Here is a 26,821-nt window from a genome sequence, read left to right on the forward strand (position 1 = left end):
CCCTCTCTCCCTCCCTCCCCTCCCCCTCCTATAATCTTTATTGTCTCAAAGAAAGCCACTGTGGTGATAAATTATGCTGTATATCTTGTTAATCCATCCTTGCCACTTTCAGCTGGGATAATGTTACTCCTTTTAATTAACAAGTTCATTGCTAAATGTCATTATCTCCTTCCCCTTACCTAACTCTGGCAATACACAGACTCCTTATGCCTCAAATGCCCTGTGCAGAAGCACTCTGTAAGGTCATTAGCTTGTGCAATTCCCATAGGAACAGTTTTTCTTGGCATTTCGCTCTTACCATCCCTCTTCTTCCTCCTCTCCTTCCTCTGTGTGTCTCTCTCTCTCCCCTTCAATACACATACCTCAAATACAAGGAAAACATGGATGCGGAAAGCCTGAATCTTCTGAAAGACCAGTGTGCAATAGCAGCTTCCCTCTGTCTCACTCCAACTGCCCCACCATACCACCCCTGCCCTCTGACTGTTCCTACCAAACTGTTCAGTACTCAGGAGTGCCACAAATCATTTGGGGAGAACCTAAAATTGTAATTTTTAACTTCTGTAGGCATGTGATGCCAGCAAAACTTGGGCATTAAGATTAAATCCAACTGTAGAACATGGACATCAGTGTATGCCTTTCCATTTTAAATGGACAAATGGCCGTGGGTGTGGCTCAATGGCAGAGGGCTTACCTAGCATGTGCAAGGCTCTGGGTTTAATCCCCTGCGCCTCAAAAACAAAATCAACACAAAAGAACAAACAGTAAATTAAAACAGAAAGACTGGATGAAGACATCTGTAAGAATGTGGATGCCCTTGAAAATAGTAGGTATGGAATTCTTCATTTCACTAAGTCAGGAAAATATGCAAGCAATTATTAATGTCAAGCAGGGTCTGCAAAGGTTTGGTAGCAAAAATGAACAATGCTGTACAGGCTGAATCCAAACTGTACCAAAGGCAGGGCCACAGTCAGCTTACACGAGTGGTTATAAAAGCTTCTCAGATCAGACTCCAGGCTGAGAACTGATTGTATAATCCCCTTCTCTCCTGAGACACTGCTACAGGATTTCTCTTAATCAGGATCACCTCACCTTTATCCCCTTCATACTAGAAGGCCTGAATTCCAGAGGAGCATAATAAACTGAGAGTAATTAATAATCCCCCACACTCAAAGAAGACGTCATCACTAACAGGAAGGCACAGACCCTGCTAACATTCCTTTGTTTCCGGAACTCAGTTTTCCCAAAGACAAGCTGTTCTTACTGACAAACTTAATGGACAAAAAGGAAGGGGAAACCGAAGCAGAAAGATGGAGAAAACCCCCAGAAGCATCATAGAGTTGAAACACATTAAACCCAATGTAGAGAGAGGGCTGGAGATATAGCTGAGTGACAGAGTGCTTGCCTGGAATCCACAAGGCCCTGAGTTCAACCCCTAGCACTGCCCACCAAAAATGTGTCAAAAAGACCAATAAACTCATGTCCACCAGGCTTAACACAGCAGGCATATGTTACAACTTTGGTTTTTACAAAGTATCCTTGAGATTGTGAGATTAGTGATACAGTTGTAAACAAATTTCCTAGGAATATCAATGATAAAAAAATCTAACATTTACACCCCAAGTTTCAAAAACATTAAAGAAATACAATCAGCAAAGAAGGGAATTCAAATATTGAAATCATTTGAGGAATCATCTCTATGTTGCATTCACTGAATACAAAAAACTCAGAAAAAATATAATGCAAATTAATTTTCAACTTTCTTAACCTTAAACCCTAGAAAGTCATGCTTCATGTTCTCCTATTTCCTTCACAGCATCCCCAGCCTCCTGATCATCTGCAAATAAAATAATCACAGTGATTATACAATCAGAAACACATGAATAATTAAGAAAAATCATTTAGTCTATTAAGCATTACGTCATTCATTTTGCTGTATAATATAATGACCATAGCCTGTTGGATATTATAGAATAGTTAAACTGCAAAGTCTATAAGGAAAATAAGGTGTCTGTCTTCACGGGGTTATAGTTCAAAAAACAATTGGGGAGGGGGGCACGGTTGAGAGAGTGAAGATTTAGGGGAAGACATCAAAAGCACCTTCTTGCTTTCTAAGTTTTCAAGGAATAGGCTGAAGCCAAAAGAAAATGCTACCTAAAAGATAGAGAGATGAAAGATAGATGAGGTCTGGTTGCTTTTTTCTCTTCAAAGAGAGGGGGAAAATTGTGTCACAAACAGAATATATTTTCCTACCTTTGATGCAAAAAAATAAAAAGGTAGGACAAAAATAAAATCAAATAAGAGAAGACAATACAAGAAAGGAGAAGAAAACTGGAAAGTTGTAGGATGTGAAATAAAAAACTGTCTGCCAAATGAGGGCATGTGCCAAAGCACGTACAGGGGGTGGGGGTGGGGGGCATAATGTCCAACAAAAACTCATACACAAACGTTTATATCAGCATTATATACAACAGCTGAGAAGTGGGAAAGCCCTACTGGTCCATCCACTAATGGACAGATCAATAAAATGGGCTATGTCAGTACGGGGGAATATTACTCAAAGGTAAAAAGAACAGACCATGGGTACATGCTGCCAGATGGGTAAATCTGGAAAACACTGTGCTGTGTGTAAAAAGGCTCTCACAGAGCCTGCGTATGTTATAACGCTAGCTTCAGGATATACTCGGGGTCTGCACAGTTACAGAGACTGGAGTAGAGAAATGTGGTGATGGTGCAGCATGGAAAAGAAGTACTAAACAGGACGAAGAGGAAGCTAAAGCAGATAAAGGAGGGACCACAGCATCACATGCCTAGCCTATTGCTTGTTTGTTTTGTTTTGTTTTGTTTTGTTTTGTTTTTTTGTAAACTTGAGTCCTTTTCTGTACAGTAGTCAAATGCCCACCCAGTGAAGGGCCGTTCACCCTTGAGGACTGACCTCCAATTCTGCCTCCCATCTCCCCAGCATTCATTGTTTCCTCTGTAATATCACCCGTGGACGTCATCTTGAAGCACTCATCTTCACTGAAAGACTGAGAAGTATTTCAAGTGTGACTGTGACTCACATCCTACATCTTAGACCGATGGCCCTTAACTGGGAGAGATGCCCACTGAGCAGAGATGCCCAGTGAACACTTGGCAATGTCTATAGACATCACTTGCTGTGACTGTCATCTTGAGTACAGGCAGGGGACTTTATTAAAGTTTAGAACACATGAGACAGCAGCCTCCACAGTGAGAAAATATCACACTGCAAATGTCAACAGTGCTTAAATAAAGTTGCCTTCCTAGAACCTGGAAAAGTGTGTGAAGCACAGAGGGAACTTGAATATGTATGTAGTAGCTAAGTAGGTAGATGGACCTAACTGGCAAGCCCCAGTTCGCCGCAGTAGACCTTGCTTTAAAACACATGGTAGATGTTTCTTGAGGAAAGATACTCAAGGTTGACTCCAGGACTTGTGCACATGAGCTTAAGAGATCTCGGTTTGGGTGTGTATCCAACGGTGGAGTAATTATGTCACACGGCCAACTAGGCTTCCCTGATCCCCGCCACAGTATTCACTGTACTCTGTCCTTTTAGAGTCACATGCTTTTAAGGGAGCTGCATTCGCACATAAAAATATCAAGGCAGGGTACATAAAGTGATCCAATAGAGAGCTAACATGCTCAGGCATTCAGTGAAGACAGAAAACAAGAATGGGGAGATCGAAGAGGATGGGTTCAGGTTCAGTCTCCTTTGAAGGAACACATAGCATTGGTGGTACAGTGAATGTAGCTGCCATCCACTGAAGGAACATGTGAATCCTTCCAAGGTACAGAAGAATCAGAAAGAACTTGAAGTCCCTGGCTAATCTAGCTATAACTGGAATTGCATTTTGGTGACTAATCAGAAACTGACAAGAGCAGAAATTGAGGTCACACTGTGGAGACCTTCAACAGTGAGTAAAAGAAGTGCCAGCTCTCGGTGAAGTAGCTGGATATAAAATTAACTCAAACAAGTCAATGGCCTTTCTCTACACAAAGAATAAACAGGCTGAAAAAGAAATTAGGGAAACAACACCCTTCTCAATAGTCACAAATAATATAAAATATCTTGACGTGACTCTAACTAAGGAAGTGAAAGATCTGTATGATAAAAACTTCAAGTCCCTGAAGAAAGAAATTAAAGAAGATCTCAGAAGATGGAAAGATCTCCCATGCTCATGGATTGGCAGGATCAACATTGTAAAAATGGCTATCTTGCCAAAAGCAATCTACAGATTCAATGCAATCCCCATCAAAATTCCAACTCAATTCTTCAACGAATTAGAAAGAGCAATCTGCAAATTCATCTGGAATAACAAAAAACCTAGGATAGCAAAAACTCTTCTCAAGGATAAAAGAACCTCTGGTGGAATCACCATGCCTGACCTAAAGCTTTACTACAGAGCAATTGTGATAAAAACTGCATGGTACTGGTATACTGACAGACAAGTAGACCAATGGAATAGAATTGAAGACCCATAAATGAACCCACACACCTATGGTCACTTGATCTTCGACAAGGGAGCTAAAACCATCCAGTGGAAAAAAGACAGCATTTTCAACAAATGGTGCTGGCACAACTGGTTGGTATCATGTAGAAGAATTCGAATCGACCCATTCCTCTCTCCTTGTACTAAGGTCAAATCTAAGTGGATCAAGGAACTTCACATAAAACCAGAGACACTGAAATTTATAGAGGAGAAAGTGGGGAAAAGTCTCGAAGATATGGGGACAGGGAAAAAATTCCTGAATAGAACAGCAATGGCTTGTGCTTTAAGATCGAGGATTGACAAATGGGACCTCATGAAACTGCAAAGCTTCTGCAAGGCAAAAGACACTGTCAATAAGACAAAAAGACCACCAACAGATTGGGAAAGGATCTTTACCTATCTTAAATCAGATAGGGGACTAATATCCAATATATATAAAGAACTCAAGAGGGTGGACTCCAGAAAATCAAATAGCCCCCTTAAAAGATGGGGCTCAGAGCTGAACAAAGAATTCTCACCCGAGGAATACCGAAAGGCTGAGAAATACCTGAAAAAATGTTCAACATCCTTAATCATCAGAGAAATGCAAATCAAAACAACCCTGAGATTCCATCTCACACCAGTTAGAATGGCTAAGATCAAAAATTCAGGTGACAGCAGATGCTGGCGAGGATGTGGAGAAAGAGGAACACTCCTCCATTGCTGGTGGGATTGCAAGCTTGTACAACCACTCTGGAAATCAGTCTGGCAGTTCCTCAGAAAATTGGACATAGTACTACCGGAGGATCCCATAATACCTCCCCTGGGCATATATCCAGAAGATGTCCCAACCGGTAAGAAGGACACATGCTCCACTATGTTCATAGCAGCCTTATTTATAATAGCCAGAAGCTGGAAAGAACCCAGATGCCCCTCAACAGAGGAATGGATACAAAAAATGTGGTACGTTTACACAATGGAGTACTACTCAGCTATTAAAAAGAATGAATTCACGAAATTCCTAGGCAAATGGTTGGACCTGGAGGGCATCATCCTGAGTGAGGTAACCCAATCACAAAAGAACTCAAATGAAATGTACTCACTGATAAGTGGATATTAACCCAGAAACTTAGTATAGCGAGATATAAGGTACAATATGTAAAACATACGAAACTGAAGAAGAACGAAGACCAAAGTGTGGACACTTTGCTCATTCTTAGAATTGGAAACAATCACCCATGGAAGGAGTTACAGAGACAAAGTTTGGAGCTGAGACAAAAGGATGGTCCATCTAGAGACTGCCATATCCAGGGATCCATCCCATAATTAGCCTCCAAGCGATGACACCATTGCATACACTAGCAAGCCTTTGTTGCAAGGACGGTGATATAGCTGTCCCTTGTGAGACTAGGCCGGGGCCTAGCAAACACAGAAGTGGATGCTCACAGTCAACTATTGGATGGATCACAGGGCCCCCAATGGAGGAGCTGGAGAAAGTATCCAAGGAGCTAAAGAGATCTGCAACCCTATCGGAGGAACAACATTATGAACTAACCAGTACCCCAGAGCTCTTGACTCTAGCTGCATATGTATCAAAAGATGACCTAGTCGGCCATCACTGGAAAGAGAGGCCCATTGGTCAGGCAAACGTTATATGCCCCAGTACAGGGGAATGCCAGGGCCAAAAAATGGGAATGGGTGGGTAGGGGAGGAAGGGGAGGGGGGACTTTTGGGATAGCATTGGAAATGTAATTGAAGAAAATACGTAATTTAAGAAAAAAAAAAGAAGTGCCAGCTCATTCAACAGGTAATGTCCAGCCTCCAACTGTCATGAGACGTGTGGTCATCAAATGCTTACTCTGTCAACAGTGGGAGGGGTGGAAAGAAGGCTGGGCCGGAGAGACACTGGAGGAGGGATCAAAGTGTTTGGGGCTTGAGAGTGCAGAACCTGGGGAGGGCCCGAGCAAGAGAAAAGACAACTCAATAAGGACTAAGAGGTTAAAGAAATGGAAGTCAGGAGAGAAATGTGAGTTGAGAGGGAGAGATGGAAAACTGAGTGTGAGGTTGTCAAGTTGCCTAGCAGGCAGTTAGAGACATGAGACCAGGTGTTAGCTCAAAGTCAACCTATCACAAACCTCAGAGAGAATATAGACAGATGATCATGATGATGGATAGATAGATAGATAGATAGATAGATAGATAGATAGATAGATAGATAGATACTAGACAGATAGATGATAGACAGATGATTAATAGATAATAGGTTTTAGAGTACACTACATTAGAGATTAAAGTTTAAGCTGTTAAAATATGTTCACAAATTATGACATCTACTTCAGACACAGATAAGTAATTGAATATTTGTTTATGCTAAAAAAATCCTCCTGTGTCATTGTACTACCGTAAAATATGAGACTAAACTATAGAATCATATCTGAGAGTACAGGTGTGGTCTGGGCAGGCATTTTACATGTATTTTATAGTATATACATGTATTTGCAGGTATATTTACAGGTATTTTGCAAACTCATTCCCAGAAACAAAATTGTATCACTAAAGTTTGGAGGTTGAAATCTTTTTAAATTACTTCTCATCATTCAAAATACTTTGTCTTTTTCTCTACAACCAACACCATTTTCTGAATGACCGAATTATCATGAAGGACAATGCATTTCATGTGAGTATGAACCTCTCCTTACATCGTAAGTATGCTCCTATGTTTGCAAGCTCGAAGGGACAGCATCTGAGGTTTACAGTACAGTACTGCATCTGCCTCTCCTTTTACTCCAGTATCCTCAGGTTGAAATGTCTAAGAAATATTCACAAAGCACATGCTCTCCAGCCTCACCTACTACTGATTTCTCTGCAAGGCTGGTTTTCAACTCTTGGTCATCTGAGGAGGAGTTCACGCTGACGTCATCCAGGGGATCATCCAAGAAAGGGGGCTTTTTCAGTCTCCCAATGCCAATGGTCTTTGACATAAAATAGTCTACTGCATCATTAAAAGCCTCCTCCTTGGAGAACTGGAGGTGTTTCATGGTCTCTACTTCGAGGAGCAGAGCCTCGGGTTTGTAGTGTCCAGTCAAGGCTTTGGTAAGATAGGAGTCTGCGGGATATGCACATCCCTCACTCTCAAGCCTGTTTGCATCGTCTAGCTGGGTTTCCTGGACCTTGGCTCCGGCCTCTTCTGGTAAGTCACAGAGGGTGGATGGGCAAAGCTGTGGGGACCCAAGTGCTGTATCAGTATCTTTGTTTTCTCTTTCAGAAGAAAGACCAAGAGCAATGCATTTCTGTTTGGAGACACACTCATCCAGAAGACACTTCAGCTGTTCCTCAGAAAGACGTGTTGGGGAGTTTAGCTGAGGAAACAAACCAAAAGTTTTCATTGTCAATTGGTTTATTAAACATGTCTTCTCTAGGTAAGCTTCCATGAATATAGCAGAACTTTAAGAGTCAGAAAACCCCCTACCCAATACATGCAGTAGGAAAGTAGGCTGTTTGGAAGTGTCCAAAGCTGTAGGAGGCTAAAGAGTAACCTGTGCAATCAATTTTTTATACTTTTTTAGGGGGGGGAGACCAGGATTTCTCTGTGTAGCCCTGGCTGTAGGGGAATGTACTCTGTGGGCCAGGCAGGCCTCAAATTCACAGAGATTCATCTGTTTCTACCCCCCCGCCCCCACCAAGTGCTAAGATTAAAGGCGTGGCACCACCGCCCAGCCAGAATAAATTTAGAATACATTGTACACATTAATCTGGAGGAGGGAGTCCTAGAACGCTGATTAAAATGACCCAAACTAGCCACCAGCACCCTGATACCACTCAGAAATGACTGAGCTGCCGTCCGCCATTGGGTCACACAGAAATTAATCCAACCATAATTTCCAGCCGGGTTCCTCAGCCTCCGCTCATTCCTCAGTGTGAGCCACGCAGCACTCAGTTCTGAGACTGGAGAAACCAGGGCCAATGACACCGCCCCTAGGGATTCACCACCGATGTGTCTGTCCACAGCTTCCAGAAGACAATATTGCCGTGGACAGAAGAGGAAGCGTGAGGGTGGGGCCCATCCTGAGATGTGCAGTTGCTTCAAAATTACAGGCACAGGCCAGGGGCATTCCAAGGACAGTATATTCAGGAAGAAAGATGTGATCACACATATTAAATCTCCATTTGTAAAGATTATCCAGGGCTGAGGGTTTTAAACAAGACATGAGTTTTAAAACACTTTCCCCCCTTACAGTTGTATACCACCACACCCAGTTTATGCAGCACCCACGACTGAACCCAAGACTCCAAGCATACTAGGCAAGCATTCTACCAACTGAGTTACAGAGTGGTATATGTGTATTGACTATATGTGTGAAACTGTCTAAAATCAAATGTAATTAATATCTAAAACCCACATTTTTCTTCCAGTAATGTTCTGAACACAAAAATGAACCAAGTAAAAGCAGGGGGGGTTGTCATAGGAACTCAGGGGAACTGCAAGTTACAAACAGCTCAGAAACAAACAGTTATGTGAAGTAAAACACACTAAAAGTATTGTCCTCCTCTGATCTGGACCTAATCCCCATCCCCGTGCTCATGTGTACCAGATGTGCATCTCAATCTTCACATGGGTCCCCCAAAACTGGAGTGGGTCTGTCCCTAGAGCTGTTGACAGCCTGTGGAATTCATTCCCCTAACTAGGCTACTTTGTCTGGCCTCAGTGGAAAAGGATGCACCTAGCCTTGCAGAGACTTGATGTACCAGGGCGGAGGGGACTATCTGGAGAGGCACCTCTCAGAGAAGAAGTGGAAGGAGGATGGGGAGAGGGACTGTGTGAGGAGGGAATTGGGAGGTGGGAGGTGGGAGGTGGGAGGCAGAGGGGAGAGAGAGAGAGAGAGAGAGAGAGAGAGAGAGAGAGAGAGAGAGAGAGAGAGAGAGAGAGAGAGAGAGAGAGATAATAGATAGATCGATGGATGGATGGATGGATGGATGGATAGATAGATAGATAGATAGATAGATAGATAGATAGATAGATAGATAGATAGATAGATGGGGGAAGTGCCCTCCTTTGATGTAGCTCAGTAGGAAGGTACCTGTCTAGCATGCACAAGGCCCTGAGTTCAATCCCAGTAACACACACACACAAAACACACACAACACACATACCCCAAAACCAGAGAAAGTAGCAAAATGTTCTGCATACATTGTATATGCAAACGTACAACCCTGGTTGTAAGTTACTACCAGAACCAGAACACACATAGTTAACTCATTACTCTTTCACACCCCTTCTCAGGCAGCCAACAAACTACAGTAAGACAAGTTCTGCACCATGTTTTTAAAATGTATCATGTGTTTTCAAATCTGTCAAACACAGTGATGCCAGGCACGATGATGTGCATCTTTAATTCCAGCACTCAGGCAGAGGCAGGGGGACCTCTATGAGTTCAAGGCCACCCTGGTCTACATAGTGAGTTCTAGGCCAACCAGAGTTGCATGGTAAGATCTTCTTTCAAAAAAATTTTTTTAATAAAATAAAAACCCAATGGCAGCCGGGCAGTGGTGGCGCACGCCTTTAATACCAGCACTTGGGAGGCAGAGGCAGGTAGATTTCTGAGTTCGAGGCCACTGGCCATAGTGAGTTCCAGGACAGCCAGGGCTACACAGAGAAACCCTGTCTCAAAAAACAGAACAAAACAAAATTCAGTGGCAAGTGGCACTGTGAGTTTGAGGATAAGAAGTAGTACTGGATTTGAACTCAGGACCTCCAGATGAGCAGCCAGTGCTCATAACCACTGGACCATCTCTACAGCCAGCAAATGCTACTTTTAATAAGTAACTTCCAGAATCTACATGCGGGACTACTCCCATTTTCAGAGCATTGCCTTCATCAACTATGTAAGCCTAGTCAACTAGACAGTGAGGGCCACCCTAGCACAGCACTAGGCACTTACAAAACACCTCCTCATGCTGCCTACATAAACTGTTTACAATGAGACCTCAAGCTGGGATTTAGAAAGAAGACACTGCATCATCATCAACAAATATTTGTCGTTGTGAAATTCTCAGACAACGGAACCACTGGCCCCTGTTGGACCAGGAGAAAGGAAGGATTGCAGAAGTCAGGTCTCCGGGGTACCAGGTGGGAGGGGGGAGTTGGGAAGTAATCTGCTATGTTTGGCTGCTTCCAAAAGTAATACTGATAAGTTAGATGCTTGGAAATTCTGACGATATATTTGGCTAGATACCAAGAAAAATATAGCAGTTATGAATACTGAGAGGAAAGCAAAACCTTTTATAAAATTGAAGGGCACGGAGTCTAATACACAAAGAGAAGGAGGGAGAACAAGAACTAAGCAAAAGAAAAATAATTTTTAGCCATAGGACAAACTCAAACATGGAGAACGGAGAGCTGAAGATGTTCCCTTGACCACTCTGAAATGGATTTTTTTTCCATTTTTATTAGGTATTTAGCTCATTTACATTTCCAATGCTATACCAAAAGTCCCCCATACCCACCCATCCCCACTACCCTACCCACCCACTCCCCCTTTTTGGCCCTGGCGTTCCCCTGTACTGGGGCATATAAAGCTTGCGTGTCCAATGGGCCTCTCTTTCCAGTGATGGCCGACTAGGCCATATTTTGATACATATGCAGCTAGAGTCAAGAGCTCCGGGGTACTGGTTAGTTCATAATGTTGTTCCACCTATAGGGTTGCAGATCCCTTTAGCTCCTTGGATACTTTCTCTAGCTCCTCCGGGGCCTAGCAAACACAGAAGTGGATGAAATGGATTTTTAGAAGCAATTATTTTTTAAAAGGGATAAAGGACAGAGGTGCAGCTCGGTGGCAGAGAGCAAGCTTCCCGTGCTCACTTAAAAACTCAAATAACGGCTATCGTGGAAATGGAACGAGTGGAGGATGAATGCCCCGAGTGTTTAGATAGCACTTGATCACATAAGCAACTCAAGAGATGAGTTGGACTGGATTGGACTCGGGCTCTACGGAGCCATCCCTGGCTTCTCTCAGTCACTAAGCATGATGGTGGCAGCTGCGTCCAGATTGCTTGTGATGCTTCCTAGCTACTGGGCTCCAGGACTGAGCCCCTCAGGGTGTGCAGCCAGGGAACTATCTGTTCACAAACATTCACCTCCAAGAATCCACCTACAAGTCAGCTGAGCTCCACAAGCTGATGGTCGACTTACTTACCATCCCTGCCCATAAAACTTAATACAGTGTATTCCCGGGCTCGGTTGTGCTACAGAAGAGAGCGAAAGCCCCTCCTCGCACCTTCATCGTAGCCACCTTTCCGTGCGGCTTCCTTCCTTCCATTTTTTTAAGGTTTTGTACATGCATATACTCCATGCTGAGCCTGCTTCCCATGTGACTCCTCTCTCCCGCCCATGAGCCCCTTTGATCCCCTAAGGTGCTTACTTTCTACTCCCTTGTCATAGCTGTGTATAGGATTTTATGTCTATATATAAAGTAGGAGACACAGGTGAGAGAAAATTAGCTGAGACGTGTCTCTCTGAGGCTGGCTTAAGGCAGTTCATATGATTATCTCCAGTTGCATCCATTTCCCTACAAACAACACAGCTTTGCACTTTATGGGGAAAAAAAAAACTCCACTGAATGTGCATAGATTTTCCCTAGCCACTCCCATGTTGTCGAACACCTAGGCTGATTCCATAACTTAGCTACTGTGAGCAATACCATAATAAACACTGTTGTGTGAGCATCTCTATAATACATCAACTTGGATTCCTCTGGGTAAATACCTGGAGTGGTGTGACTTAGTTGTGGGGCCGTGAAAGGCAGTCTATTTTGGTTGAATGAGGCTTGCTCCGGCAACCCAGTAGAAAACTCTACAAGACACAGAACAGAGAGCCACGTTCCCAGAAACAGAGTGTCCCTGACACCACAGAGCCCCCAACTCCATAATTCTGTGACTATAAGTCATGCAGACAATGTCCCAAACTTCTAGCATTCTGGCTAGACTCCACCAACCCCCACCCCCACCCCCACCCCAGTTATCTGATTATAGCCAGGTATGCTCCTCCCCATAGTTACCTAGCAACAGCAAGATAGTCCAGCCCACCATAAAAGGGGCTGCTTGGCCCTCCTCACTCTCTTTAGCTCTCACCTTTCTTACTTTCCTCTCTAGCCCTCCTGCTCTCTCTCTCCCTTTCCCCCTCTCCACGTGGCCATAGCCAGCCTCTCTCTCTCTCTCTCTCTCTCTCTCTCTCTCTCTCTCTGTCTCTCTCTCTCTCTCTCTCTCTCTCTCTCTCTCTCTCTCTCCCTTCTCTCTGTCTTTCTACAATAAAGCTCTAAAACCATAGACTGTCTCTGCTCATCAAGGCCCGAGTGCTTGAACGATGGGATAGGCTTTCCCCTAAGGAGCCACATCTAACTTCCCACCGGAGGACCTTCCTGTGTTCCAGGACAGACCAGACCAAGGATTCCGGCCCACATGGGAATCACCCAGTGCCTCCCTATCCCCCTGCCCTCTCCTTCCTTCGGCCCAGGGGCTGACTGAGCAGCCCCCGGGGGCCCCCCATTCAGTTCTCAGCAATTCCGAGGTGTCCAGAGGTGTCTGGGATGCCCGAGACTGAGAACCTGTTACCTAGGACTGCCCCTTGTCCACCCTTCGCCGAGCTGTGGTCCAGTGGCTTCCCACAGCCAGACACCCACCTGAGGCCATGTGGAAAGCATGCAGCAGTCATTCTGCATCCACCCGCCTAGAGCACTGGAACTCTGGTAGGACCAGGGTTTTCTCCCACTCCCTTTATTCCCCGACACCCACTGCCCAAGACTTTTCATATGGAGTATCTGTTTTGGAGGAATCTCCATGCTGACTCACAATAGCCACACCCAGTCACATCTCCACCAGCAGTGGGTAAGGTTCTCTTATGGCCACACCCACCAGCATTTACTTTATTTTCTTGAGGCCCACCATTCTGGCTGGGGTGAGGTGGAGTCTCCGTGCAATTTTGATTTGTGGCCCTCTGAAGTTGCACTACTGGTGAGGTAGATCATTTATTCACATTTATTGGCCATTTACATTTCATCTTCTGTTCATTTCCTGAGCCCACCTAGAGGCTGGATGGCTTCATTTCGTTGTTCGGCTTCTGGAGTTTTTTGTATATCCTAGATACTAATGTTCTGGCAAATGTGTAGCTGGTGAAGAATTCTGCACATTCTGTGGGCTCTTTCTTCACTCAGCATTTTTCTTTGTTACACAGCAGCTTTTCATTTCATAGGGTCCCACTCATTGGCTGTTGAGCAACTGGAGTCCTGGTGAAAACAACACTTGCCTACGTCAGTATCTCGAACCATCTTCTCAGCTGTTTCCCTCTAAGTTTCAGGGCTTCAGGCCTTAAATTAAGGCATTTGATTCTTTTAGAGTTGGACTTTGTGGGGGGCAATAGAAGGGAATATAGTTTTATTCCTCTAAATGTGGCTATCCAGGCTAGTATTGTCTCCCAGTTAGTCTGATGTTGGCTATAGATTTGTCATAGATAACTTTTATCATTTTCAAATGCATTCCCTCTAATTCTTGTCTCTTCTGGACTTTTAGCATGAAGGAATGTTGGATTTTGTGAAAAGGCCTTTCTGAATCTATCAAGATGATCATGTGACTTACTTCAGAGGATGTCTGTACATATTGCATTTATTGATTTGTATATGTTCACCCAGCCCTGCATCTCTTGGGATGAAGCAGCATCACTGTGGTGAATGGAATTTTTTTAATTAATTAATTTATTTTTTTACACTCCATATTTTATCCTCCCCCGGAGTCCACCCTCTGACTGTTCCACATCCCACACCTCCTCCCCACCCCCTTGTCTCCACGTGGATGTCCCCACCCCTCACCCCACCTGACCTCTAAACTCCCTGGGGCCTCCAGTCTCTTGAGAGTTAGGTGCTTCATCTCTGAATGAACACAGACCCGAAGTCCTATACTGTATGTGTGTTAGGGGCTTCATATTAGCTGGTGTGTGCTGTCTGTTTGGTGGTCCAGTATTTGAGAGGTTAATTGAGACTGCTGGTCCTCCTACAGGGTCACCCTTCTCCTCAGATTCTTTCAGCTTTCCCTAATTAAACAGCAGAGGTCACCTGCTTCTGTCCATTGGTTGGGTGCAAATATCTGCATCTGACCCTTTCAGCTGCTAGTTGGGTCTTCCAGAATGCAGTCATGCTAGGTCCCTTTTTGTGAGCTCTCCATAGCCTCAGTAATAGTGTCAGGCCTTGGGGCCTCCCCTTGAGCCGGATCCCTCTTTGGGCCTGTTCCTGGACCTTCTTTTCTTTAGGCTCTTCTATTTCCATTCCTGTATTTCTTTCAAACAGGTACAATTATGGGTCAGAGTGTGACTGTGGGATGCCCCGCCTCCCATTTGATGTTCTGTCTTCATGCTGGAGATGGGCCCTATAAGTTCCCTCTCCCTACTGTCTGGCATTTCATCTAAGTTCCCTCCCTCTGAGTCCCAAGAGTCTCTCACCTCCCTGATCTCTGGTGCATTCTGGAGGGTTCCCCCAACCTCCTATCTCCTGAGGTTGCCTGTTTCCATTCCTTTGCTGGCCCTCAGGCCTTCAGTCCTTTTCCCTCACCCAATACCAGATCAGGTTCCCCTCTCCCCTCCACTCCCCGCTATCCACTTTTCCTCCCAAGTCCCTCCCTCCTTCCCCACTTGTGATTGCTTTCTTCTCCATCCCAAGTGGGACTGAGGCACCCTCACTTGGGCACTTCAGCTTATTAACCGTTTTGAGTTCTGTGAACTGTATCTTGGATATTCTGTACTTTTTTGTTTTGGTTTGGTTTTTGGCTAATATTCACTTATTAGTGAATACATACCATGCATGTCCTTTTGGGTCTGAGTTACCTCACTCAAGATGATATGTGTTCCTGAATTTGGTTGCCTAGCATTTTAGTAGCTATTTTGCATCTGAGCTCATCTGGAAGATTGATCAGCCCTTCCTTGCTGTTGTGTCTCTGTCTGCTTTTGGTACCAGAGTGATGCTGACTTTTTAAGCAGAGGTTGATAACAACATTTAATCTTTCATTCCTTCATGGAGAGGTTTGAGAGTGCAATGTGTTAGTCTGTCTTTAACAGTCGGGCAGGACTCAGCGGTGGACCTATCGAGCCTTGACTTGTTTAGGTGGGAGATTTTACATTACTGTTTCAATGTCATTGCTTGTTAAAGGTCTGATTTCTTTTTCATATTTTATTGGTTATTTTATTTATTTACATTTCAAATGTTATTCCCCTTCTCAGTTTCCCCTCCACAAGCCCCTGATATCTCCTTCCTCCTCCCCCCTTTTCCTCTCCCTGCCACTATGAGGGTTCTCACCCACCCACCCACTCCTGCCTCAGCACCCTAGCATTCCCCCATCCTGGGTCTTTGAGCCTCTACAGGATAGACGAGCTCCCTACCAAGTGATGCCCGATAAGACCATCCTCTGCTACATATCCAGCTAGAGCCATGGGTCCTCCCATGTGTACTCTTTGGTTGGTGATTTAGTCCCTGGGAGTTTTGGGGGAGGGGTCTGGTTGGTTGATATTGTTGTTCTTCCCATGGGGTTGCAAACCCCCTCAGCTCCTTCAGTCCTTCCCCTAACTCGTCCCTTGGGGTCCCCATGCTCAGTATGATGGTTGGCTGTGAGCATCTGCATCTGTATTGGTCCAGCTCTGGCAAAGCCTCTCAGGGCACAGCCATATCAGGCTCCTGTCAGCAAGCACTTCTTGGCATCAGCAGTAGTGTCTAGGTTTGGTGTTTACAGATGGGATGGATCCCTAGGTGGGACAGTCTCTGGACGGCCTTTCCTTCAGTCTCTGCTCTACTCTTTGCCCCTGCATTTCCTGTGATCCTGGGTATGTCAGAGCACCTGGGAGACAAGCTTCATCTGGGTGTTGTCAGGTCTGATATTTTCTATCTCATCTTTTAGATTTAACAACTCAGTACACTTTAAGTTTTTAAGTTATATCCTGACAGCTTTTTTTTTTTAATTTTATGTGGTATGTGTTGTACTGTCTGTCCTTTCATCTCTAATTTTATTGGCTTCTCTCTCTCTCTCTCTCTCTCTCTCTCTCTCTCTCTCTCTCTCCCCCTCTCATTTTGGTTAACAGTTTGTTGATCTTGGTTATCTTTCCAAGAAACAATTCTTCCTTTTATTGACTCCTGAATACTGTTTTCATTCCTAGTCCATTAATTTCCACTCTGATTTTCTTCCTCTCGCTGCTTGGAGTTTGGGGTGGTCTTATTCCCCGGGCCCTGAAGCACAGTGTTAGTTATTTGCTTTGGATCCGGTTTCTCTCTGTGTCATCTGGCACTGTAAAGCTCTCTGAGGGACCACTTTCATGGTATCCCCACTTTTGTGGTATCCCCTACATTTTGGTATGTGTGCTTTTATTTTCATTCGGCTCTATGCATTTTGTTTCTTGATTTATTCAGGAACCCTCTGTCACTCAGTAGCAGCACACTGTTTAACTCCATGAACTTCTGCGTGTCCTGTAGCTTCTCTGAGACTGATTTCTAGATTTGTTGCACTGCAGTCAACGAGTAGACAAGGAGTTATTCTGGCTTTCCTATGCTTGTTAAGACTTGCCTTCTGTCCTGTTACATGACCTATGATAGAGAACGTTCTATGGGCTGCTAAGAAGAATGTGTATTCTTCACATGTCCCATTTAACTCAGAGACATTCCATTGTTTTTGAATACTTTCTTTATTATCCCATGTGCAAACAGAAAATAACCAGGGTAAATATACTGGGTTTTGTTTCATCAGGAAAATCGTGTAATACATATGGCATATAATTGTCAGGCACCTTACTAGTCTTATTGACACAATCTGATGTCTTGTGGAACAGTAATAACTAACATTTACCAAATACTTACTCTACGCCAGATATTGCCCTATGCATGTTATATGCATTGACTCATTTAAACTTTACAGTGAACCTAAGAGATAGACATTATTCTTATTATTATTCTCACTTTATACACATGATAGTGAGACACCAATAAATTAAAATAATGTCCAGTGTCTACAGCTGCCTAGTAGTAGAGCTGGAGTTTGTTGAACACAGGTGGCCTGAGCCCAGTGACTGATTGGGACTCATTATAAAAGTGTCTCTCTCTTTCATTCTCCCAGTGTCTTTTCACAAGCCAGTGCTCTTGTTCTATCCATTGTCACGAGGGAAAAACAAAAAAACAAAATAAAACAAACAAACAAACCCAACTCTTCCACCAGGCACGGCCCTTGCTTTCAAGCTTTTGCCCAAACTAGATCTGTTTTAGACAAATGCAGTCTCCTTTCTTTCAACTCATTAATAAAAACAAAACAAAAAAAAAAAGCAAAAAACCCACCACAGCTACAGCTCTATCCCCAGGGTGCCTGCCATCTCTGCTCCTCTGCCCAGATAATGCCAGTTTGGTAAAGGAATTAAATCTGATTCAGAGAAAACTTTTGGTTGCTGGAGCTGAAGCAGATGTGGACTGCCACACCCAGTCCCCACCTCTACTCCTGCACTAAACAGCTACAGTTTCCCCAGCCATAAAAATCTCTAATTGTTTGGGCATCAGTTTTGTTGACAGAGCCATTGAGATTAGGTGTGTAGCACAAACCACCATAAAATCCACCATGAGAGCCTTGCAGAAGCAATCCAGGGCTTCAATGTGAGCTTAAGTTGTCAGGCATTTTTCCCCAACAGAGTTTCTAAAGAACGTCATATAAAAAACCACCATATGAAAAAACTAACTCCATATCACAAGGGAGAATGGGTGGGGAGACAGAATGTCCTAAACAGTCAACCACAAGAGCAAAGGTAAAAAAGTTTTCATTGAAAACTACTTCTACTTCAAAGCAAACAACAACAACAAAAAATTCCACCCTTGGCTTAGTTACCAAGATATAACTTTACAACTCTCAGAAACACCTACCAGCAACATGAGCAGTAGTTTATAGAAACCTAAAAAAAAAAAAAAAAAAAAAAAAGCAGGCTGGGGATAGCTAGAGGAATGGCTCTAGTTAAGAGGTCATGATGGGAACCAAAGGCATGAAGTCCATTAGTCAACTGTCTTAACATTGGAAGGAGCCAAATCTTGCCTCACTCTATCTAGGACTCAGCTGGGTACTGAGTAAATTAGAAATACGGAGCCCTCAGGAACATCTCTAGGTTCCCAGGGGCTGCCTCTCTACAGCTTGTTTACCTTGTGTTTGTAACCACCCAAGCTTTTAACCAAAGCTATGATGGCATCTCACTGTCCCTGAGATCTTCAACAATGCTTCTTGGTTGGACTGAGATGGCTGCTCAGTACAGGATCACCTTGCAGCAGAATTCATCTGAGGCCAGCTCAGATCAACAAGGTTTGATTTATATGGATGTCCCTCCCCTATGAGAAAGAACACTCACCTAGACTCACAAAAGAATCGGTGTTCAGCCCTAGGAACTAGAAAGAGGAATTGAGTAACCCCTTGAATGGCCAAGAAATCTTCTCACAGCACCATGTCCAGGAGCCAAGCTGCCCTGCCACACTCTAATGTGGGATTTAGTTTGTCCATCGGGATCTGCACACATGTGATAATCAGCGCAGGAGAATAAACACTAAAGGCCAAGCTCAGCCAGTAGAGGGGAGGACACTGAACAGACTCCTGTGACACCCTGGGGATGTCTCACAACATCAAGCCATCAGTCACACTTGCCTGCCAGCACTGGCCACATCAGTCACACCCTCTTCTGTTTCTCTGTTGTTTTCCTGAGTAATTAAGTGGTAACAGTCAGGCATTTCTCCATGTTCTGCTGTTCCCAACTGAGACAAGAGGCAACAGTTTCCTAGTCCTGCCAAGGTTCTGAGGGTGGAGGGCACAGCACCAATGAACTCTAAAAATTCGTCTACAAGGCTCATGGACGAGTACAGGGACCACAGAGCCATGGCCAGTAGCATCAGTGTTACTGGGAGCAAGTGGTACTTGAGGATCCTTGGGGTTCGAAGCTGCTATTCCTATTCATTGCTGAGACCCAAGTGTCAGAGAATGATCCCAGGGACAGGGTGGAAGGAGAAACTTCCTTGGAGACTTGGAGGGACATTTATCCAGAGCAGCCAAAAGGGGCACAGAGGAAGTATATGAACTGATCCAGGGGAAGAAAGTCGAAATCATAGCTAAACAGAAAAGGAAAGACCAGCATGAAGTGAAGGGGAGACCATGGGGTCTATTCAGTTGCTAAGGCTCCTCCACTCTAAAGGCAGGAGGGCTGCTTGCCTTCTGCAGGCAGGGCACAAGGCCAGGTTAACAGAAGCATCCTCTCACAGCCCCTCCTCCCCCAGAAATCAAAGCAAGACCAGGCAAGTCATGCAAACACGCAGCATCCCTCTGCATCCCGGATGTGTCTCCAGCACCCTTCCTCCATGCTGCTTTCTAAGCCATGCGCATTCCCATGGCCATCTGGGAAAGGCCTTGGTGAAATGTTCACAGAATCTTTCTAGAAACTATTGTTTCCTCCCCAGAAGAAGAGGAAATCATTGGTGCTGTGCCCTCCACCCTCAGAACCTTGGCAGGACTAGGAAACTGTTGCCTCTTGTCTCAGTTGGGAACAGCAGAACATGGAGAAATGTCTGACTGTTACCACTTAATTATTCAGAAAAACAACAGAGAAACAGAAGAGGGTGTAACTGATGTGGCCAGTGCTGGCAGGCAAGTGTGACTGATGGCTTGATGTTGTGAGACATCCCCAGGGTGTCACAGGAGTGACTGCCTCCTGGGGGAAGGACTTGGTTCAGTGCCTTCCCCTACTCAACAGAGAGTAGCAGGGGGAGGCTGGTATTTCTACATTTAAATCTGCCCTCTTTTTCCTCCTCTTTTTAGAAGTTGTACAAATCACAAAAACCTCCCACTCAGACTTCTCACTGATAAATAAAACTGCTAGCATCAAACTGGCTCTAAAGCAGTAGTTCAAGAGACACTAAGGAGTATGCATCTGTATTGAGCAAGGTGGGCATATGCAAGGCTGCCCATGGCGTAAGCCTGGTGTGGGACAGGTGCAATTTCAGCCTTCCAGGATGTGAGCGCGCAGCTTCCTCAGTGCTGGCAGCCCCAGCTGCTAGATGAGCTTTCTTGGGAAGCCACACACTCAAGTTTGTGCTATCCCAAGTTCAACTGGCCCTTAGCTTCGCGGGTCTCTATGAGGTGCCAAGAATGGATGGTGCTTTATAGATAATCTCACTTTGCAGTGATTAGTGATTAGCATGTATCCTGCTGGATTCAAGAGGCTACAGAGACCATTAGATGCAGGGAGAGAGCCAACATGGGACAAAGGTAAAATGCCACCTTACTGTGAGGCCAACTACATCTCCAGTACCAGAAAGTACCAAAGTTAGTTACCAGAAAGAGGCTGGTGTCAGGATCTTTTATCTTTGTTCAAAATAATATGAAGATTTTCATGAGAGATGTGGGGGATGTAGGGAACAGAAGTGTCTCTTTCTTCATGAACATTGCATCCACTGTTCCTTTCCCCGCCCAGACCCTAAGGTACCAGAAGCCCTCACGTTGACCCACTCTCACCTCTCCACGTAAGCACACCCTCTCCAGGAAACAGTCTCTAGCCAAAACTTCAAAGTATTTCCTACCGCCTCTCCTCAGAGCCTACCTGTCCAAAATGTGCTTCTCCATACCATCCTGAGATTGCAATATGTAACTCTTTCAAGGAACGAACTGGCATTTAGAGGAGGCCGTTGAATCAGAATGACGTAACCCAAAGCCCTGATTCTAGGAAGGGAATCCAGGCCCACAGCCAGATGGCAGAAAACTATTTGGAAGACATCCATCCCTTTCAGCACTTTAAATCAGGCCACACCAGGCATAGTCCTAGCCCAGTTGGACAAACCTTCGGCCCTGTCACATTGCATTAGCTTTGATTTCCCTGCTGGTCAGAAACCTTGTACCATAGATCTAACCTCACACTGAATTTGTTGATGAAGGAGAGCCATTTCTGGTCACAAACAAGTGACCTGTGGCATTTCCCAGGGCTGAAGAGCTCACGAGGTCCTGCCCTGTCTAGACATGTATCTGAAGCATCTAATTACCCCATGCCTTCTGTATGGCACACAAAGCCCGACACAAACACAGCACTCCCATTAATAGCGCTGCTCAGTGAACTGTCTTTTTTCATTTCCAGTCTCAGAGTGAGATCGCACTGCCACAGAGAAAGATATACTGTGGGTAGCATGCTCTGAGCTACGCCGTCATCCAAATCCTGGGAGTTAAATTCTCTGGTCAGGAATAGACCCACCTGGACACAAACACAAACGCAGAAGGCCCTGCATAGCACGCTTTACTGTTTCCTGAGTGATGCGTCCCATGTTCCCTTTCACATAAAGCTAGGATGAGTCTTTCTGCTTCCCTTTCACGTCACTGGGACATTTATTAGGCAAGTGTCCAGACAAGCCCATGTCATCAGCCATTTGCATTACAGTCAGGGCTGAGGTGGAAAGAGTTGATAGCACCATAGTAATGTGATAAGAAAATTAAGGCTTGGATAAATATCTTCATCCAAGGCCCGGACTAATAAACAATGCGGCCAGACCCTTTCATCCTCACAGCTATCTTCCCACGGATGCTCAGAGTTCTGTACCCAGGAAAGCACCTTGACAACAGCAGGGTACCACGGCACGTACTTCCCCTTCAGCTTGACAGCTCACAGCAGCCTACAGCAAATGTCCCTTTCATCTCGCAAACCTGTATGAGCAAAAGAGGTCCAGGGATGGCAGCCACCCTCGAGTCCCCCAAACACAGAACCCCAGGTTCCACCCCTTCAGCACCCTCTTCGTCTACCTTCATGCACATGATAAGTTCTTTGAAGAAGGAACCAGGTCTCTTCAAGCCTGTGTCCCATACCTTCCCAGGGCTTGGCAAAGGGTAGACACTTGATGAAGATTTGTAGATATCACAATGTCTTCTTTTTAAACTTTAGTGCCTATGTGCATGCATGTAGTGTGTGTGTGTGTGTGTGTGTGTGTGTGTGTGTGTGTGTGTGTGTTTATTTCAGAGGACTACAACATGGGTCCCAGGACTTGAATTCAAGTCACCAGGTTTGGCAGTAAGCCCACTTACCTGCTGAGCCATTTTGCTGACCCCTTCTTTGGAAGATCTTCTACCTGCTACAGTGACATCTCCATAAACTCATAGGTCTTGATCTCTTTATCGACCAATGGTCTCTGTCATGGCCCAGCCTAACCGCAGTGCCCTTCCTTGCTCCTGAGACCTGTTCCCTCTGGAGCTGCTTTGAACGGTCATAGTCCAATTAAAAATTGGCTTGGAATTTGGGCAGACCAGACAAAAATGCTTTACCTCCTGAAGAATTCCCCAACATGGGGAATTTCAGGTTCCATCAAGAGTCGACAGCCAGATGACATTGTTGAAGTGTTCCTTATGTTCTCCATGCCACAGTCCACAGTGACTCACCCCATCTCAGGGTAACAGTGATAATAACTGAGGGAAAATGCTTCAGAGTCACACGCACGCACACACACACACACACACACACACACACACACATACACGCACGCATGAACACATGCACGCACGCACAGGCATCCACGTGCACACACAATTCAAGAGGAATAAAAAGCCTGAGTCACAAGCCTGTGATATTCACTGCAATTCAGACATAGAAATTAATTTGTTCTGCCAAGAAAACAGCCAAATAATATTCCATTTTTTATTGTGGTTAGGCTTAATTATAGACATCTACTTGTGTGTGTAAATAGAAATCCTCACAAACATGCAGTAAAGTGTATCCTTTCATAAGAACTTACAGGGCAAAGTCGTTCATAAAAGTCCTTTATTTGTAAGGCTAGACTTCAAATTAACAAAGCTGGGCCTCCACATCCCTGGGAACACTTTCAGTAAATATGTCACACTTTTCTCTTTTGGTTTCCAATGGTGGGCAGATGAGCCCCGTCCCTGGCCTGGTGCCATCTGGTCACTTAGATGGAACAGAAATTGTCCAAAAGCACACATATATATCAGGGCATCAGTGGTGTTGGCTATACCCTCCTCCCAAAGGCCTGTGAGCATGATGTCATACTATATCAGATGAAGAGAGTAAGATGTCCTGTCTGATGACCAACAGCCTTGTAGACAGATTGTTGAAGGTCATAACTCTAGGTAAGGCTATAAAGCTACTATGTTGCTTCTAAAAGTCACTGTAAAGTTACTGTGTTCACTTTGTAAGCTCCCTTGAGCTGTTTGGAATGTGCACTCCTTTGCCTATAAGAAAGAAGCCTTTCCCAGTTAAGCAAACTCACTTCAAAGATCTAAACATGAGTTGGTGCAGCCAAGAGACTGTATCCCAAACAGAGCACACACCCAGGAGTCTCTAGAAGGGCTCAATGCTTTCTTTTCCCATTGCTCTAAGAAATAAATCCAAGGGTCTTTCCAGAAGCTGGAAAGAACTCAGATGTCCCTCAACAGAGGAATGGATACAGAAAATGTGGTACATCTACACAATGGAGTACAAGTCAGCTATTAAAAACAATGAATTTATGAAATTCTTAGGCAAATGGATGGATCTGGAGGATATCATCCTGAGTGAGGTAACCCAATCACAAAAGAACACACATGATATGTACTCACTGATAAGTGGATATTAGCCCAGAAACTTAGAATACCCAAGATACAATTTGCAAAATACATGAGACTCAAGAAGAAAGAAGACCAAAGTGTGGATACTTTGTTCCTCCTTAGAATGGGGAACAAAATATCCATGGAAGGACTTACAGAGACAAAGTTCAAAGCTGAGATGGAAGGAAGAACCATCCAGAGACTGTCCCACCCAGGGATCCATCTCATATACAATCACCAAACCTAGACACAATTGCATATTGCCAACAAGATTTTGCTGATAGGATGCTGATATAGCTATCTCTTGTGAGGCTATGCCAATGCCTGGCAAATACAGAAGTGGATGCTCATAGTCATTTATTGGATGGAACACAGGGCCCCCAATGAAGGAGCTAAAGAAAGTACCCAAGGAGCTGAAGGGGTCAGCAACCCTATAGGAGGAACAACAATGTGAACTAACCAGTACCCCCAGAGTTTGTGTCTCTAGCTGCATATGTAGCAGAGGATGGCCTAGTCGGCCATCAATGGGGGGAGAGGCCCTTGGTCTTGTGAAGATTATATGCCCCAGTACAGGAGAATGCCAGGGCCAGGAAGTGGGAATGGGTGGGTTGGAAAGCAGGGCGGGGGGAGGGTATAGGGGACTTTCAGAGTGGAATCTAGGAAAAGGGATAGCATTTGAAATGTAAATGAAGAAAATGTATAATAATTTTTTTAAAGTTAAAATGTAAAAATTAAAAATTTTTAAAAAAGAAAAAAAGAAAAGAAATCCAAAGGTCTTTCATAATGCCCTGTTTAGGGATGATGAGTTTAGGAACCGATCTATCTAGGAACAGGCAAGGGGAACAATTTTTTTGTTGCAATGACTTAAATCAATCACAGAAATTTGTGTTATAAAAACCAGATGGCATAGTTAGTTCTGTGACTATTTCCGTCATAGAGATCCAGTTACTGATGGTCATTTCCAAGGACCCTTATTCCTTATTCCTGCTAAAATGTGCATCTTGCTGAATACTGTGCAGCTATTATACCCACTTGACAGTAAAGTGGTGGGCTTCTGACACATTGCTGCATGTTCCTGATATCCCTAGCAACCACTGTGCATTATCCATCAGCATCACTGGCTAGTGTAGAACATTCCTCTTATTCCCAAAGATGCTTGTGGTCCCTCATCATTTAATCTTCTGCACTCTTGTCTAAAAGTATCCATCAAGACCCTCTTAAGGAATCCAGTTGGCATACAGGTCTCCAGGATCATAATACATACCCAACCTCTGCATCAATATTAGCCTTGGGTGTTGGTATTTGTGTTCCCATAACATGTAAAGGAATTCTTAGCATCTCATTAGGAGCTAAGGTTCAACTTTTGGTCAACAAATCAAAGAAACTATTAGAATCAATATCATCTATTCATGCTCACATATTGAATTCAGAATCTCTGGCCAAGTCCTTCCATGGCAATCAATTGAACCTATCTAAAACTGTATTTTTCTTCTGGAACCTTTAAATGTGATTGCCATACATGTTCCCTGGGTGTTTTGTCAATGTTAATTGGCAAGGTTTCACAACTTTTTAACACCATACACTATCTCCTAGCTTTGCCTTTGTCAATGGTGTTTTAAGTTTGCTGGGATCTAATAGTTAATTACAGCTCCACAAAATGAATAAGGAAAACTGATCCACCTAAATATCACAGCCAAAGCCCGAAGGTAGATAATTCTATCAACACAAGAAGAGCCCCAGCAAAGTGGGGCACAGGGTTTCTTTAGATGGCAGGGATGGCTTAAAGGACTCTGGGGACTTAAGGATACCGTGAGTTCACTAAATTCTACTGTATCCCTTGCCTATTTTTAGGTCCTACCCTCTGGATGTGCCAAAACTTTAACCTAAGGGATTTAATCAACACTATAATTTAGTAAACTGAATTTGGCTTTTCATCCTTTCAAAACAAAATTCTGTAAAAGAATTTTTTATATGCAGTCGTTGGAATAGTTTCCATTTTGATCCATATTAAGATAGGGAATTTGGGAATTTTAGCTCCTGTCCTCTCTTTTTAACCACCTGTCTCTATAAGAAGCCATGGCCTCACTGCCTTGCTGTTCCTGGTCCTCATCGCTTGATGGAAGCCCACATGTGCCTAAGAGCGTTCCCTTCCTGTGCACTTCATCCTAGTAGCTCATGGAGTCTTCCTTGAGAATTCCTCTGTGTGCTAAAGTGTGCCTGCATCCCATCCCTGCTACAGCTAGATTCATCACTAACATCTGCTCCAATAACCCAAACAGCAACCGCAGTTGTCACCCGTTCCCTGGCAGTTCTACTTCCTAGCCATTCCCTGTGTCAAACTGCACATCCATCAGGGTTCTTAGAAGCAAACAATAAAAACAGCCAAACTGATGTTGGCTTCTTTAAGCAGAAACAGAATTAAAATAATGTCAGATATTTTCATGTCATTTTTGAGAAGGCTAGAGAAGGGTGCTGGTAAACCACCAGGAGCAAATAGGAATCTACCCAAAGTCACTTAGGGAAACCTGTGGCCATGACATCTGCTGAGCTGAATGCACCAACATGGCACCACTTGAACAACAATACCACCGCTGGGACCACCATCTCCACCACCACCATGGCGAACACTGGGTGAATTGTCCATTCTTACTGCCCCATCCTTTAGTTTTGGGTATACATACCCAATAGCCTACATCCAGCAAATGCCCTTATCAAAGTCAGCTAGAAAAATC

The 26,821-nt window shown here is 44.2% G+C and overlaps 1 protein-coding gene across 4 annotated transcripts in view; it reads right to left on the reverse strand.

Moving 5' to 3' along the window:
- Nucleotides 1–1,482: 1,482 nt before the first annotated feature.
- Nucleotides 1,483–26,821, reverse strand: part of Fsip1 (fibrous sheath-interacting protein 1) — a 126,727-nt gene continuing 101,388 nt past the window's right edge. The window contains exons 12-13 of one of the 4 annotated variants that reach the window (XR_001783179.1): nt 7,187–7,846; nt 1,483–1,834 (exon numbers count right to left, since the gene is read on the reverse strand). Coding sequence is in view for 3 of the 4 variants with exons in the window: in XM_006500175.2 (XP_006500238.1) it covers nt 1,782–1,834; nt 7,336–7,846 (564 nt within the window). In the remaining variant the exon portion in view is untranslated. Of the gene's footprint in view, nt 1,835–6,181; nt 7,847–26,821 lie in introns of those variants that run through there. The other 3 variants (XM_006500175.2, NM_001374672.1, XM_006500176.3) reach the window with 3 other exon arrangements.

Source organism: Mus musculus, chromosome 2 (genome assembly GCF_000001635.26).
Source record: "Mus musculus strain C57BL/6J chromosome 2, GRCm38.p6 C57BL/6J".
NCBI lineage: Eukaryota > Metazoa > Chordata > Mammalia > Rodentia > Muridae > Mus > Mus musculus.